At 44.6% G+C, this 14128-nt stretch overlaps 1 protein-coding gene across 1 annotated transcript in view; it reads left to right on the top strand.

The window, feature by feature from the left end:
- The window catches only part of EDARADD (EDAR associated via death domain), a 140306-nt gene that overhangs the window by 65961 nt on the left and 60217 nt on the right, over positions 1–14128 (top strand). The window contains exon 2 of the mRNA XM_070364718.1: positions 7530–7967. Coding sequence (XP_070220819.1) covers positions 7530–7967 — 438 coding nt within the window. The remainder of the gene's footprint in view (positions 1–7529; positions 7968–14128) is intronic.

The following is a 14128-nucleotide window of genomic DNA, read 5'->3' as shown; positions in this document are numbered from 1 at the left end:
CAAAACACAGGAAATTATGCACTCAGGTGCTGACTGTGCAATTTTTAGTTGATCTCTGATAATGCTCATTTGCCCTTCTCACAGCAAAAACAAAACAAAATCTCCTCTAGCTGATTTTTGTTAGTTGGGTTTGAGGTTTTAACATATCTGTTCATCTCTTTGTATAGACTTTCTCTCAAAATCTGGAGCATGAAATACATTGTTATATATAAAGATAAGAAACCAGCTGGAAATCATACCATGTCAAGGCACCATGACACATGTGTGTGGTGAGTAAGGATTTCTAGAACAAATTTTAGTGCTCGCTGCCCAGTCTCAGCTTTTCTCCTTGTCCCTCTTTTTCTCTTCCCATCTCTCATACCCCACCCATGGCATTCTAAATGTTTTAGCTAAATACCATACTAAGAATCACCCACACTGTGTTGTTCCCTTTTGGGGAAACCAAACACAGCACAAAAACTGTGGTTTTCTAGCTCAAGCATCTTGATGTATAGATAATTCAAAGTAAGCTTATAGGTGTAGATAAGAGAGATTTAATCTTGTGTATGTAGAAGGGCAGGCATTGCATAAGGGAAAAGTAGAAGAACCTTTAAAAATGATTCATGCATAAATCAAAGCTACAGTGAGGTAGCACCTCACATTGGTCAGAATGGTCATCATTAAAAAGTCTACAGACAAGAAATGCTGGAGAGGGTGTGGAGAAAATGGAACCTCCTTATACTGTTGGTGGGGATGTAAGCTGGTACAGTCACTATGGAGAACAGTAGATAGGTTCCTTAAAAAATTAAAAATAGAAATATAGGATCCAGCAATCCCACTCCTGGGCATATATCTGGACAAAACTATAATTCAAAGGGAATTCCAGCAAAACATCTACTTCTGCTTCACTGACTACACTAAAGCCTTTGATTATGTGGATCACAACAAACTGTGGAAAATTCTTAGAGATGGGAATACCAGACCACCTCACCTGTCTGCTGAGGAACCTGTATGCAGGTCAAGAAGCAACAGTTAGAACCTGACATAGAACAACAGACTGTTTCAAAATTGGGAAAGGACTACAACAAACTGGTATATTTTCACCCTGATTATTTAACTTCTATGGAGAGTACATCATATGAGATGCTGGGCTGGATGACGCACAAGCTGGAATTAAGATTTCTGGGAGAAATATTAACAACCTCAGATACGCAGATGATATTATGATTGGCAGGAAGCTAAGAGGGGCTAAAGAGCCTCTTGATGAAGGTAAAAGAGGAGAGTGAAAAAGCTGGCTTAAAACTCAACATTCAAAAGATGAAGATCATGGCATCTGGTCCCGTCACTTCATGGAAAATAAAAGGGGAAAAAGTAGAAGCAATGACAGACTTTATTTCCTTGGGCTCCAAAATCATTGCTGACAGTGACTGCAGCCATGAAATTAAAAGACGCTTTCTCCTTGGAAGGAAAACTATGACTAACCTAGACAGCGTATTAAAAAGCAGAGACATCACTTTGCCAACAAAGGTCCACATAGTCAAACCTATGGTTTTTCCATTAGTCATGTATGGATGTGAGAGTTGGACCATAAAGAATGTTGAACTCCAAAGAATTGATGCTTTTGAATTGTGGTGCTGGAGAAGACTCTTGAGAGTCCCTTGGGACTGCAAGGAGATCAAATCATTCAATCCTAAAGGAAATCAACCCTGGATATTCATTGGAAGGACTAATGCTGAAGCTTCAATACTTTGACGCACCTGATGCGAAGAGCCAACTCCTTGGAAAAGACCTTGAGGCTGGGAGAGATTGAAGGCAAAAGAAGAGGGTGGCAGAGGATGAGATGGTTAGATAGCATTACTAACTCAATGGACAGACAGGAATTTGAGCAAACTCAAGGAGATGGTGAAGGACAGGGGAGCCTGGTGTGCTGCAGTCCATAGAGTCAAAATGAGTTGGACACAACTTAGTGACTGAACAACAACAACATAATTCAAAAAGATACACGCAGCTGTATGTTAATAGCAGCATTATTCACAATAGCCAAGATATGGAAACAACCTAAATGTCCATTGACAGAGGAATGGATAAAGCAGAGGTGGCACATATATACAATGGCATACTAACTACTCAGCCATAAAAAGAAGAAAATGCCATTTGCAGCAACATGGATGCACCAGAGATTATTATACTAAGTGAAATAAGTCAGAAAAAGAAAGGTAAATACCACATGGTATCACTTATGTGTAGAATCTAAAATATGACACAAATGAATCTAACTATGAAACAGAAACTGACTCATAGACAATAGAACAGACCTGTGGTCGCCAAGAGGGAGGGTTTAGGGGAGGGATGGACTAGGAGCTTGGCGTTGGTAGATACAAACTATTACATACAGAATGGATAAACAAAGTCCTGCTGAATAGCACGGGCTTCCCTGATGGTTCAGACAGCAAAGAAGCTGCCTGCAATGTAGGAGACCCGGGTTCGATCCCTGGATTGGGAAGATTGCCTGGAGAAGGGAATGGCTACCGACTACAGCGTTCTTGCCTGGAGAATTCCATGGACAGAGGAGCCTGGCTATGGTTCATAGGGTTGCAAAGAGTCAGATACAACTGAGGGACTAACACACACCTACACTGTATAGCACAGGGAACTATATTTAGTATCCTGAGATAAACCATAATGGAAGAGAATATAAAAAAGAGTATATATGTGTATAACTGAATCACTTTGCTGTACAGCAGAAGTTAACACAACATTGTACATAACTGTATTCCAATAAAAAAGAACTATTTCTGCTTTAACATATGCAGCAGGACATTGTGTCCCTGTCAAACAGTATTCACATCAGCAAAAATGATAATATTGTCCTTATTTAAGTTTTTCAGTCCCTCTGTTAACATTTTGGAATACATCATTTTTATGCATATATGCAAACCTACAAGGGAATCAAATGGTGTGAGACAATGAATGTTTAAAAAGGTCATCAAAAATAAAGGGCCATTTTAAAAGTTCAAATGTAAATTTCACTCACATTTGGACAAGGATGTAAATTCACCTCTGTAGTAAATTACAGTGTATTGTAAAGATGAAATGGTTCTTGGCCTGCATTCTCTCCTCATCCCATCCTATCCTCCACACAGCTGCCAGACTAATCCTCTAAAAACACCAATTTTCACATGCAACTTTTCAAAAACTAGCTTCCTGGCTTCCTGTTGCTGAAAAATAGTTTCAGGTGCTTTTGTCTGGCATTCAAGGCTCTCTCCCTCCCAAACATTTCACTCCTGCTTATTTCTTCCACTGCATACAGGCTCTGTGATCTTGGGGTATGTAAAGACCCATCTTGAGAATTCCATGGAGGTCCAGTGGTGAAGACTCTGTACTTCCAGTGAACGGGGCTGGGGTTTGATTCCTCGTCTGAGAACTAAGGTTCCACATGCTGTGTGGCCAAAAAAAAACAAAACCCATCTCCCAGCTGTCCCACTGAGGGCCCCATGCATCTTCCAGGCTTGTTGGCTCATTCAGCAATGCTTAGAAAGGCTATTCCTGGGTCATGTGCCAACCCTTAGAGTCAGGAGGCAGGGCTGATGGTGCCATTGCCTGATCACATGGATTGACTGTGGAATGATGGTTCTCCAGGAGAAAACTGACATTCCTATGAGAAGTTTTATAGCAAAAACAACAGAGACCCATTACCACTGCCTTAACATACTCTAGTCAAACACCAGCAAATACCTGTTCAAATGAACTTACTAACACTCATTTGGGCCTCTTCCACCACACATACAAATATCAAATCAATTCAACTGAGGGATTGTCCCATTCTGGAATGTAAGGAGTCTCCTATGGTCCTAAATCCACATGCTGTCATTGCAGGTCTAACCAGTTTACTGGGTTCATTTGTTCACAATATGCATACCTTTTGAAATAAGGAAGTATAACTTTTTATCTCAGGTTGCATAAATTTAATAACATCCAAAATAATGTAAAATGAGAAAAAGCAACATATTTCAGTGATGAATCAAATAAGCTATATTTTGAATTGCTGTTTTCCCCTTTTGAAGATAACATTTCTGATCACTGTCATTGTCTGTGCAAAGACACAAGACCAGCAGTTTTCCCTCCACTCAAAGCTTTATAAATGAAAGTCTCAAAATTTGCCTGAAAGCTTCCATGGCAAACTGTCAGTCTGAGGGTGGTAACCACCAAGCCACTTGGGCTTACATATGTCTTCAGTCCCTTTTTTTTATACACATGTCATTTCCTGTTTTAAACTTTCATCATCTCAGTTCTAATGTGGATGAGTATTTGCAAATCTGACTCCTAAAATTTCAGAGCTTTCTTACTTTGGTTTCCCAGGGCTTGGCATTTTCTTTGGTGCATACAGAGCTATCAATCAATCCATTGATCCATGTTATGTGTGAACACTATAACAAATATTGGTTCATTTCTTGTAACAAAGGGAATAGGAGCTTCTCACAGTAAAGTTAAATTCCAAGGAAAGAATGAAGGCGGGAAGGTAGCTGGTTTATTTGTACCTACTATAAGCAAGGCACTTTTAGGTATTTTTATATATTTGTTTGTTATTCTTGTTCAGTTGCTAAGTTGTGTCTGACTCTTGGCAACTCCATGAACTGCAGCACGCCAGGCTCCTCTGTCCTCCACCATCTCCTGGAGTTTGCTCAAATTCTGTCCATTGAGTTGGTGATGCTGTCTAATTATCTTATACTCTGCCACCCCCTTCTCCTTTTCCCTTCAGGGTCTTTTCCAATGAGTTGGCTCTTCGAATCAAGTGGCCAAAGTATTGGAGCTTCAGCAACAGTCCTTCCAATGAATATCCAAGGTTGATTTCCTTTAGAATTGACTGGTTTGATCTCTTTGCACTCTAAGGGACTCCCAAGAGTCTTCTCCAGCACCACAGTTTGAAGGCATCAATTCTTTGGTACTCAGCCTTCTTCATAGTCCATCTTGGGTGGATTTATAACTTCACTGAGTTACAAATTATAATTACAAGCCATGAAATTAAAAGACGCTTACTCCTTGGAAGGAAAGTTATGACCAACCTAGATAGCATATTCAAAAGCAGAGGCATTACTTTGCCAACAAAGGTTCATCTAGTCAAGGCTATGGTTTTTCCTGTGGTCATGTATGGATGTGAGAGTTGGACTGTGAAGAAGGCTGAGCGCCGAAGAATTAATGCTTTTGAACTGCGGTGTTGGAGAAGACTCTTGAGAGTCCCTTGGACTGCAAGGAGATCCAACCAGTCCATTCTGAAGGAGATCAGCCCTGGGATTTCTTTGGAAGGAATGATGCTAAAGCTGAAACTCCAGTACTTTGGCCACCTCATGTGAAGAGTTGACTCATTGGAAAAGACTCTGATGCTGGGAGGGATTGGGGGCAGAAGGAGAAGGGGATGACAGAGGATGAGATGGCTGGATGGCATCACTGACTCGATGGACTGAGTCTGAGTGAACTCCGGGAGTTGGTGATGGACGGGGAGGGCTGGCATGCTACGATTCATGGGGTCGCAAAGAGTAGGACATGACTGAGCGACTGATCTGATCTGATCTGATCTGAGTTACAAAAGCCCTTTCACCATGACAAGGCTGTGATCCATGGAGGGGATTTTTATATATACATGATTTCATTTCACTTTCACAAGCCTACACATTCTTACAGATTTGGAGTTTCGATTACTTGCTAAAGTAACACAAACTCCTGGTGAGAGACCCATGAGTCAAACCCAGCATGTCTGACTCTTCGTGATTTATTGTGATTCTGAGATTCATGAGTTAATTTAGATGCTATTAAGAAAAGTAAAAAATGTCTATTTTAAAGAATGTTTTAAAACACTCTGCAGGCATCAGTAGAAGCCAAAGCAGGACAGTGTGACAACAAATAGATTGTATGGGAGCACTTTGGGAACTCTGGTGGATGATAGTTATTCTTTAGTTAGTTTTTTGTAAATTAAAAAAAATAGTTCCATTTGCATTAGCCTTTAGAGTTCACAAAACACATGGGAAAAATAAGGTAATGAGGGGTTATGGTTGCAATTCATAAGATCAGGTACAAGGAAATAGAATGAAAGGGAATAATAACCTTTATTACATATAGTGCATTTTCTTTTAAAAAATTAACCTTAAAGTGTGTTTCTGCGACCCGCCTTCTATTTGATATAATAAGACTGGGAGTAATAAAACAATGAATTCAGAGTTTTGAAAAGCAAACCAGCTTTAGAGCAACGCTTGAGGTTGTGTTCCTGACTTGATATGTGGTTGTTGACAACCAACCTCAGAAATAATTCCACCTTCATGAGAAGTAAAGAACCACAAACCAAACCTCAGAATGGATGCTAAAACACCCTTTAAAAAAATTTCCCTTCCTATCAGAAGGCAGACCAAAAGGAAGTTCATCCTCCCACCCACAAATTCCCCAGCAAGCTCTCCATCAGAAGGTCCACATTCAGCGTGACCCTCTTCTCTGAGCCTCTAGTTCCTCCCATGGCATATTCTAGAGAATAAGGCAACGATCTGGAGAGTGCCATGGGCCTCAGGACCACTAAACAGATGGGGAGAGGCACTAAGCAGGCCTCTGGTCGCCAAGAGGGTATGTATGATAGATACTTTCTGCTTTCCCACATTTTTAGAGCTGGGTTTTAGCTAGATGCTACTCCTTTCTGATAAATTGACTAAAAGCTATTAGTTATCTCTTTCCAGTTAATTTCTACCTTTCAATTCTTACCTGTGAAGAAAGACAGAGATTATTTTAAACCCTTAAGAGATTCCTTTTAAATTACCTGTAACCACTGTATAATAAAAGATTTATGATTGATGCTAAATTTAGTTAAAATATAACCATCATATATATTCTGAGTAAGCGATTCCAGTCGTGCGCACGTAACTGGAATAAAATGAAATGAAAATTAAAATTTTAAAAGACCTTTTTTTTTTGCTTTTAAATATTTTTTAATACAAAAATACCCATACACAATCTTCCAAACACAAAGGCCACTCTCGGCCTTTGGGATACCATGTGCTACCGCCAGTTTTGAGACAAAAACGTGAAATTCACTTCTGGGGGGATATACTGAAATGTAGATTTAAGAGCTGCCGGTCGGGGGCGAGGGGGGGGGTGGAAATAGCATTTAAGTTCAGAAGTTGTATTTAGACTTTCGTTTACTAAAGAACCGATTCGGCATTTCTAAGGGAGTGCTAAGCTATTTTTCTAGCGAGGCTGTGCGACCGTGTATCAGGCTTCTTCTTTCCACTCCTTTTGTGTTGCACTTAACCTGGAGGTCACGCAATAACCAATGCCAAAGAAAAATCAAAACAGAAATTATTAGCGTGTGCCATCATGCAGCGGCGTTCTCTGCCTAAAGATCAGGAAATGGTTTAAATATCAGATCGCCGCCAGGCATCTCAGCCCAGGCCTGTGCGCGGAGGAAAGTTGCGTCCCGATTCAGGGCGAGATGAGGAGCCCGTAGGGCTACCTGTGACTGCAGCCAGGTTTTAAGGCTAATTAATAATTGCTTCGCCGCCGGTGCCGGGCAGCAGACACGCGAGCTCCGCGGCGGGACCTGCCGGGGGGACCTGGACGCGGGACTGGAAGGGAGCCCGTGGCGGGCGTTGGGAGTCCCGGGCAGCCGGGGACTCCTCCCCACGCCCGGCCTGTGGGACCCGGGTTCCCGCCCGCGCCTCCGGAGGGTTGCGGGGGGGATCGGGACGCGCGGGCAGGGGCTTTGCTAATTGCCAAGCAGGAAGTGAGCGCGGGGAAGAGCTGCGGAGAGAGGGAGGAGGAGACGCAGGAGGCGCTGGAGGAGGAGGGGCGCGCGGAGTCACTGAGATTTGCTCCCCGCGCGTCGGGACTGCAGGGCTCCCTGGCTCAGCACCCGGCTCTCCTCCCCAGTCCCGGAGGCCGCCCAGGCCCCTCGGGCGCCCGTCGGCCCCACCCCGCCCCCATGGCTTCTCCGGACGACCCTCTGCGCGCAGGTAAGGTGACATCGCGCCGCGCCCTCACCTGGAGCGGGGACCGCGGGTCGCGAGATCTGGAGGTGCCAGCGGCTGCGGCAGGGTTGTCGGGGCCGAGCTCCCTGCGAGCCCTGAGGGGCGACCTGGGACCACCCTGGACCGCGGCGCCCCACCCAGGGTCGTTCAGGTCGGATCAGGAGACGCCGGAGGCGCCCGGGCCCCGAGGGAGCGGCTGCTGGTGGCACCCGCCTCCTGCGCCCCCCGCAGCCCCCGTCAATCCCTCGGATGCCTGAGACTCCCCTTTCCTCTTCCCACTCTGTGGCTCCAGCCGCTTTGTTCTGGACCCAGGGTGCCAGGTTGAAACAAGCCTCTCAAACCTCTCAGGCAGAGGAGAGCGCAAGGGGTGGGTGGGGGTGCTTTTCTTCCTCCCGAGCTCGTTCTTTCTCCCCACTCACGTGCTTTTTCATTTCTCTTCCTCTCTCCTCGTTTCACTTTTATTAAATGCTTTGGGTTCTAAATTTTGGCTCTTGGAGCTATTTCGTAAACCGCAAAACCAAGAGGTGGCTCCCACCTGTGGGATCCCACCTGTAGAGGCCTTGGATTAGAACTGCCGCTAGTTCTGTCCTTATCGTTAAACATTGTTTGTACCTGAAGCCAGAATCCATCCTTTTCTTCCATCTGACTTGAAGTTAAGAACCGTAAAACACTGTGTTGTACCTGAGGTCAGGATCTAGCTGTTAATCTCACTTGAATTTAGAATCTTTCTCAGACTTCACCTTCGAGAATTCTCTGACCTTCCTCTCCCATAACCTTGGCTAATCCTCAATGAATGTTTGTTGAACACCCAAATGAATGAATGATGTATTCCCCAGAGCACACTGGGGCTGTTTCTAGTCTCCTTGAGGCAGGAAAGGTTAGAGAGAAACCCAGGTATATGGAACTGCTTAAAGACGTGTTTCCTGTTTTATTTCTTGGGCAGCATGGGCGCTTGACTGTTTCATTGTTCACTTGGGGCTTGAGCAGTTAGGAGGAGACAGACAGTACCTGGAGGTGAGTCAGAAGATCACTAAATTGGCATTGTGATGTGCTAGATCTGGGAGGGCTTCCTGGAGATCTTGAAGGAAGATCTAAATTCTTCTTCAAGTGGGGAATGGTAAACATTTTATCCATAAGAAATGGAAAATAAATGTTTGGATATCCTTCTCCTCCCTCATTTTCATTGTTTGAAAAAACAAGAGGAAATTAAGGGAGAAATTCTGCCCTTGTCCCCCAGCTCTCGCCTCCACATCCACCTCCTCTTCTGAAAACCTGACTAGGTATAAGAGATGTTAAGCTAGATTTTATGAATGGTGGTTTCAGATCTTATTAAATGATGATGGTGAGGGAGATTCAAAAATATCTTTATAGGAACCCGATGAATGGAGATATATAGGAAGTCTGCTTGGGCCCCCCACTCCCCCCCAGTCAGTGGCACCGGAGAAGGTGGGGGCTGGGACACAGCATCACGTATAAAAGCGTCAGTGAGTCAAAAGTATGATGAGGCCACCGGGGCAACTAGTGGGATCTTAGATGGCAGCAATAGCATCGCAGGATCTAGAGTTTCAGTCATGGTACTTAGTCTGTGTGGCCCAGCCAAGATGGAAGCATACAACCGGAAACAAAGGGGCTTGGAAATCCCAGCACACGTGGTAGGACGAGAGAGCCAAGGATGTCGTTTGGTATGAGCCTGTCTCTTTTAAAAGGTAGAACCTAAACTTATAGTGGACTCTTTTTGGCTTCCTACAAAGGATGGGGAGCCCTCCTAAGTAGAGATGTCTCTGTCACTTGCAGAGATGCTTGAGAACATCTTCAGGCATCTGAATATACCTTCATGTCCATTCCCACTCTGGAATTCTACCAATTAGATAGAGTTCTTCCATTAAAAAGAAAGATTAAAAAATGACTTCTTTCTGACATCTCATTTCATTTCTATAACCACCAGGACACACCCACTTGCCCCTTTCATTTCTGTAGTGAAGCCACAAGTGGTGATAATGTGGAACTTGTTAAATGGAATTTTCCCGTCTCTACCCCAAACCCAGTTACCATGCTCTCTCACCTAATTTCCTGCACTGACCTCCCAACTTGTGTTTCCACACCCACTCTTGCTTTCCATCAACCTGATCACCTGAAAGTGGCTAGAGTGACGCTTTAATATCAACTCAGACCTGTCCTTCCTCTACTTAGAAACCTGAGCTGACTTTCCCGTCTATCTCAGTCCTTTAAAGTGTACTCTGTACATGGACCTCTAGGTCTCACTTCAGTTGGTGAGCCTGCTCTGTCTCTCTGCGTTGCAGCCATGCCACCTCCTCTGTTTCCTCGAGAGCCCTGGACCACCTGCCTCCTGGCCTTTGCACATAGAAGTGAAAGTGAAAGTGAAGTCGCTCAGTCGTGTCCGACTCTTTGCGATCGGTGTACTGTAGCCCACAAAGCTCCTCCGTCCATGGGATTCTCCAGGCAAGAATACTGGAGTGGGTTGCCATTTCCTTCTCCTGTCCGCTCATCACCCCACTCCAGTTATCTCCTGCTTACCATTCAGATTTCAGATCAAAATGGATATAGATCTGGCTCCATGTTACACACTCTTGGTGCACCCTTCCAGCGCTTGTCACCATTTCTAGCCGTGAAATTTCACCATTGTCTTTCTCCCCCATTAAACTATGAGTTCTTAGACAGAAGGCTCGACAGTTTATCTCCAACACCCGGGCCCATACACAGCACATAGTAAGCCTTGGCTAAACACTTATCATCTCAGTAAATGAATTGTTGTTCAGTCGCTCAGTCATGTCCGACTCTGCAACCCCATGAACTGCAGCACACCAGGCTTCCCTGTCCTTCAACGTCTCCCAGAGTTTGATCACACTCGTGTGCATTGAGTTGGTGATGCCATCCTACCATCTCACCATCTCATCTTCTGTCATCTCCTTCTCCTCCTGCCTTCAATCTTTCCCAGCATCAGGGTCTTTTCCAATGATTTGGTTCTTTCCATCAAGTGGTGAAAGTATTGGAGCTTCAGCTTCAGCATCAGTCCTTCCAGTGAATATTCAGGGTTGATTTTCTTTAGGATTGACTGGTTTGATCTCCCTGCAGTTCAAGGGACTCTCAGGAGTCTTCTCCCGAACCACAGTTTGTGGGGATCAATTCTTTGGTGCTCAACCTTTTTTATTGTACAGTTTTTAACATCCATACATGACTACTGGAAAAACCATAGCTTTGGCTATACGGACCTTTGTAGGCAAATGAGTGGAAAATATAAAATGTAACTACCTATGCCTCAAACAGTGACAAACTTAGCATATTAAAAAGCAGAGACGTTACTTTGCCAACAAAGGTCCCTATAGTCAAAGTTATGGTTTTTCCAGTAGTCATGTATGGATGTGAGAGTTGGACCGTAAAGAAGGCTGAGCGCTGAAGAATTGATGCATTTGAACTGTAGTGTTGGAGAAGACTCTTGAGAGTCCCTTGGACTGCAGGGAGATCAAACCAGTCAATTCTAAAGAAAATCAACCCTGAATATTCACTGGAAGGATTGATGCTGAAGCTGAAGCTCCAATACTTGGGCTACCTCATGCGAAGAGCCGACTCATTGGAAAAGACCCCAATGCTGGGAAAGATTGAAGGCAGGAGGATAAGGGGATGACAGAGGATGAGATGGATAGATGGCATCACCGACTCAATGGACATGAGTTTGAGCAAACTCTGGAAGATGTTGAAGGACAGGGAAGCCTGGCGTGATACAATCTGTAGGGTTTCAAAGAATCATGCACAACTTAGCAACTGCACAATGCCTCAAACTGTGGGTAGCAAAAGCTCTTCCCATGTTGGCATCTTAGAAACTGATTCATCGAGTTAGATATATTAACTGGGTCACCTTGTAAAGTTGAAAAAGAATAAAAATCTTTGTATATCCACATGCATATAACAAAGGTGAATAGTATTATACTGTATGATCTTAATTTAAAAAACAACTCTTTACACTAAAAAAATTTACATTGGAAGGAAAATAGTCATGCTGGTTACAGTGTAGTCAGTCTCTATCTCTACCACTAATGAACCATCCAACGTGGAATGAGTCAGAATTGCCTGCCGAATGTGAATAAAATCTGGTTTGCGTTCATACAGATATTAAGGAGAGAAAGAAGGAGGCTTTGAAAGTCAAGGGAGTTGGGGAGGTAGAAGAGTTCATTGCTTCGTTGCAGTGAGTTAAGTGCCCTGGGCCACAGCACACCAGGGTACGTTCTACCTTTGCTCGTTCTCTGGATCTTGTTTGCACTGCACAGTGGAGCTGCTCTCTGGGAGCCCTGGCCCTAGAGACTGGCTCAGCACAGCCCCGTAGGTGGCCTCTCACCTCTCTTGCACCCCTCTGAGCCTTCCTGGCTTGGATGGGTCTGAGGTGGCACCCTGTCCTTCTGGCAAACACCAGTAGCACTAAACCAGGGCTAAAGTGGGAGCATCCTTGTTATCAAAGCTAGGCCAGTCGGTTCCTCCACATCCACCAGAAAGTGGTGACAGGCTGCAATTTTCCTTCCTTCTTCTTTTTTCCTTCCCCTTCCTATGGGTTTTTCCAATGCCCACTTCATTTCTTTCCCTTTCTCACCATGCCTCTAAGTTTTCTTCTCTCTACCCAAGTGTTTTCCCCTCGTCTGTGTCTCCTTTCCGTCCCTTGGTTCATCTCTTCCTCTCCTCTCGCTTCCCTCACCCTCTTCGATTGGACCCCCTCAGCTTGGCCACCATCCAGAGGCACACCTTCTTGATCCCTGGCTCTTTCTCAGCTTGTTCAGCCCCTGCTCTGAGGCCCAAGGATGACAGAGCAGGGCTGCCTAAGACGGGGAAGAAGATTACACAGCTCTCCTACCCTGAGAGCTTCTGTAATCCCGAATACGGTTAGGGCTCTAGGGCTCCTTTAGACTCAGGAGTGAAAACAGCTGTAGGTCAAAAGAAAAGCTTAGGTACGAAAATAATAACAAAGGAAAAATAAATTAACTCTGATATCACAGGTTCAAAGAATTGCCTTTAATTCTTCCCTAAGAAGTGTAAGAGGCCCCACTGTCTTGGCTCCTGAGAATTGAGAAAGCCAGTAAGCTGTGACACGCTTTCCTCTTTGTTTCCCTGAAAGAACATCTTTAGAGGAGATCTTTGAACTTCCTCTGAAAATCTGTCTCGAGGAACTTTTGGCCCTTATCTAATGTTATTCATAAGGGGAGATGTCTGGACATGACCGGGCTGCTCTTGGGCAACTCACCCGTGTCTGTGTTTCTGTGTTGGGCAGCTCTCCTCCATCATTCCTGGTGGAGAGGCTGCCAGCTGCAGTCCACAGGCTCCAGGGCTCCTGGGAATTCTCATCTGGAAGCTGATGAGAGCTGGGTCTTTGAGTGGATGATGGGTAGATGGGATTTTGCATTTAGAGTTGATGCTGGAATGATGACCGCTTTGGGGAATGTTGGGTGAGTGTATTTTGCACATGGGAAGGACATGAATTTGAGGGCCCGAGAGTGAATCGTTACAGGTTGAACTCTTCCCTGCACCCCGCAAATTTTGTTGGCATCCAAACCCCCAATAACTCAGAATGTGACTTTATTTGGGAATAGAGTCTTTACAGAAGCAGTCAAAATGAAGTCATTAGAGTGGGCTCTCATGGAATGTGACTGGTACCCTTATAAGAAGGGAAATTCTGGGCACAGAGATCCCCCTCTCCCTCCCCCCAGGAAAGCGTGTCATCAGGTGGTCAGTGCATGGACCACTTCTGGCACCCTGAAGGTAGTGGAAAACAGGCAGATTTTGAAGTCAGAAAGTCCCAGATCCAAATTCTGGCTTTTCCTTTGCCCTGTGACTTTGGGCACTGAGTATGGATAAAGGAGAGGCATGGTCCTTTCTCAGAGTGGCTCTGAGAATGAACTGGGACTCTGTGTAAACCAGGCAGCCCCGGGGGGCACTGTATAACAGGGAGCTGTAATTGTAACTGGGCTTCCTGTGACCGTCACCTGAAGATGCTCCTTTTCCTGTGGGGCCTGTACTTCTCACTACTCATGGACTTAAAAAAAATTATATACATATATGTAGAATATTTATTTATTAGCGTGCAGGATCCTAGTCCCCCAACTAGAGATCGAACCCATGCCCCCTACATTGGGAATGTGGAGTCT

This window comes from Bos mutus, chromosome 28, assembly GCF_027580195.1.
Source record: "Bos mutus isolate GX-2022 chromosome 28, NWIPB_WYAK_1.1, whole genome shotgun sequence".
Taxonomy (NCBI): domain Eukaryota; kingdom Metazoa; phylum Chordata; class Mammalia; order Artiodactyla; family Bovidae; genus Bos; species Bos mutus.
This window is presented reverse-complemented; position numbering and strand designations above follow the sequence as displayed.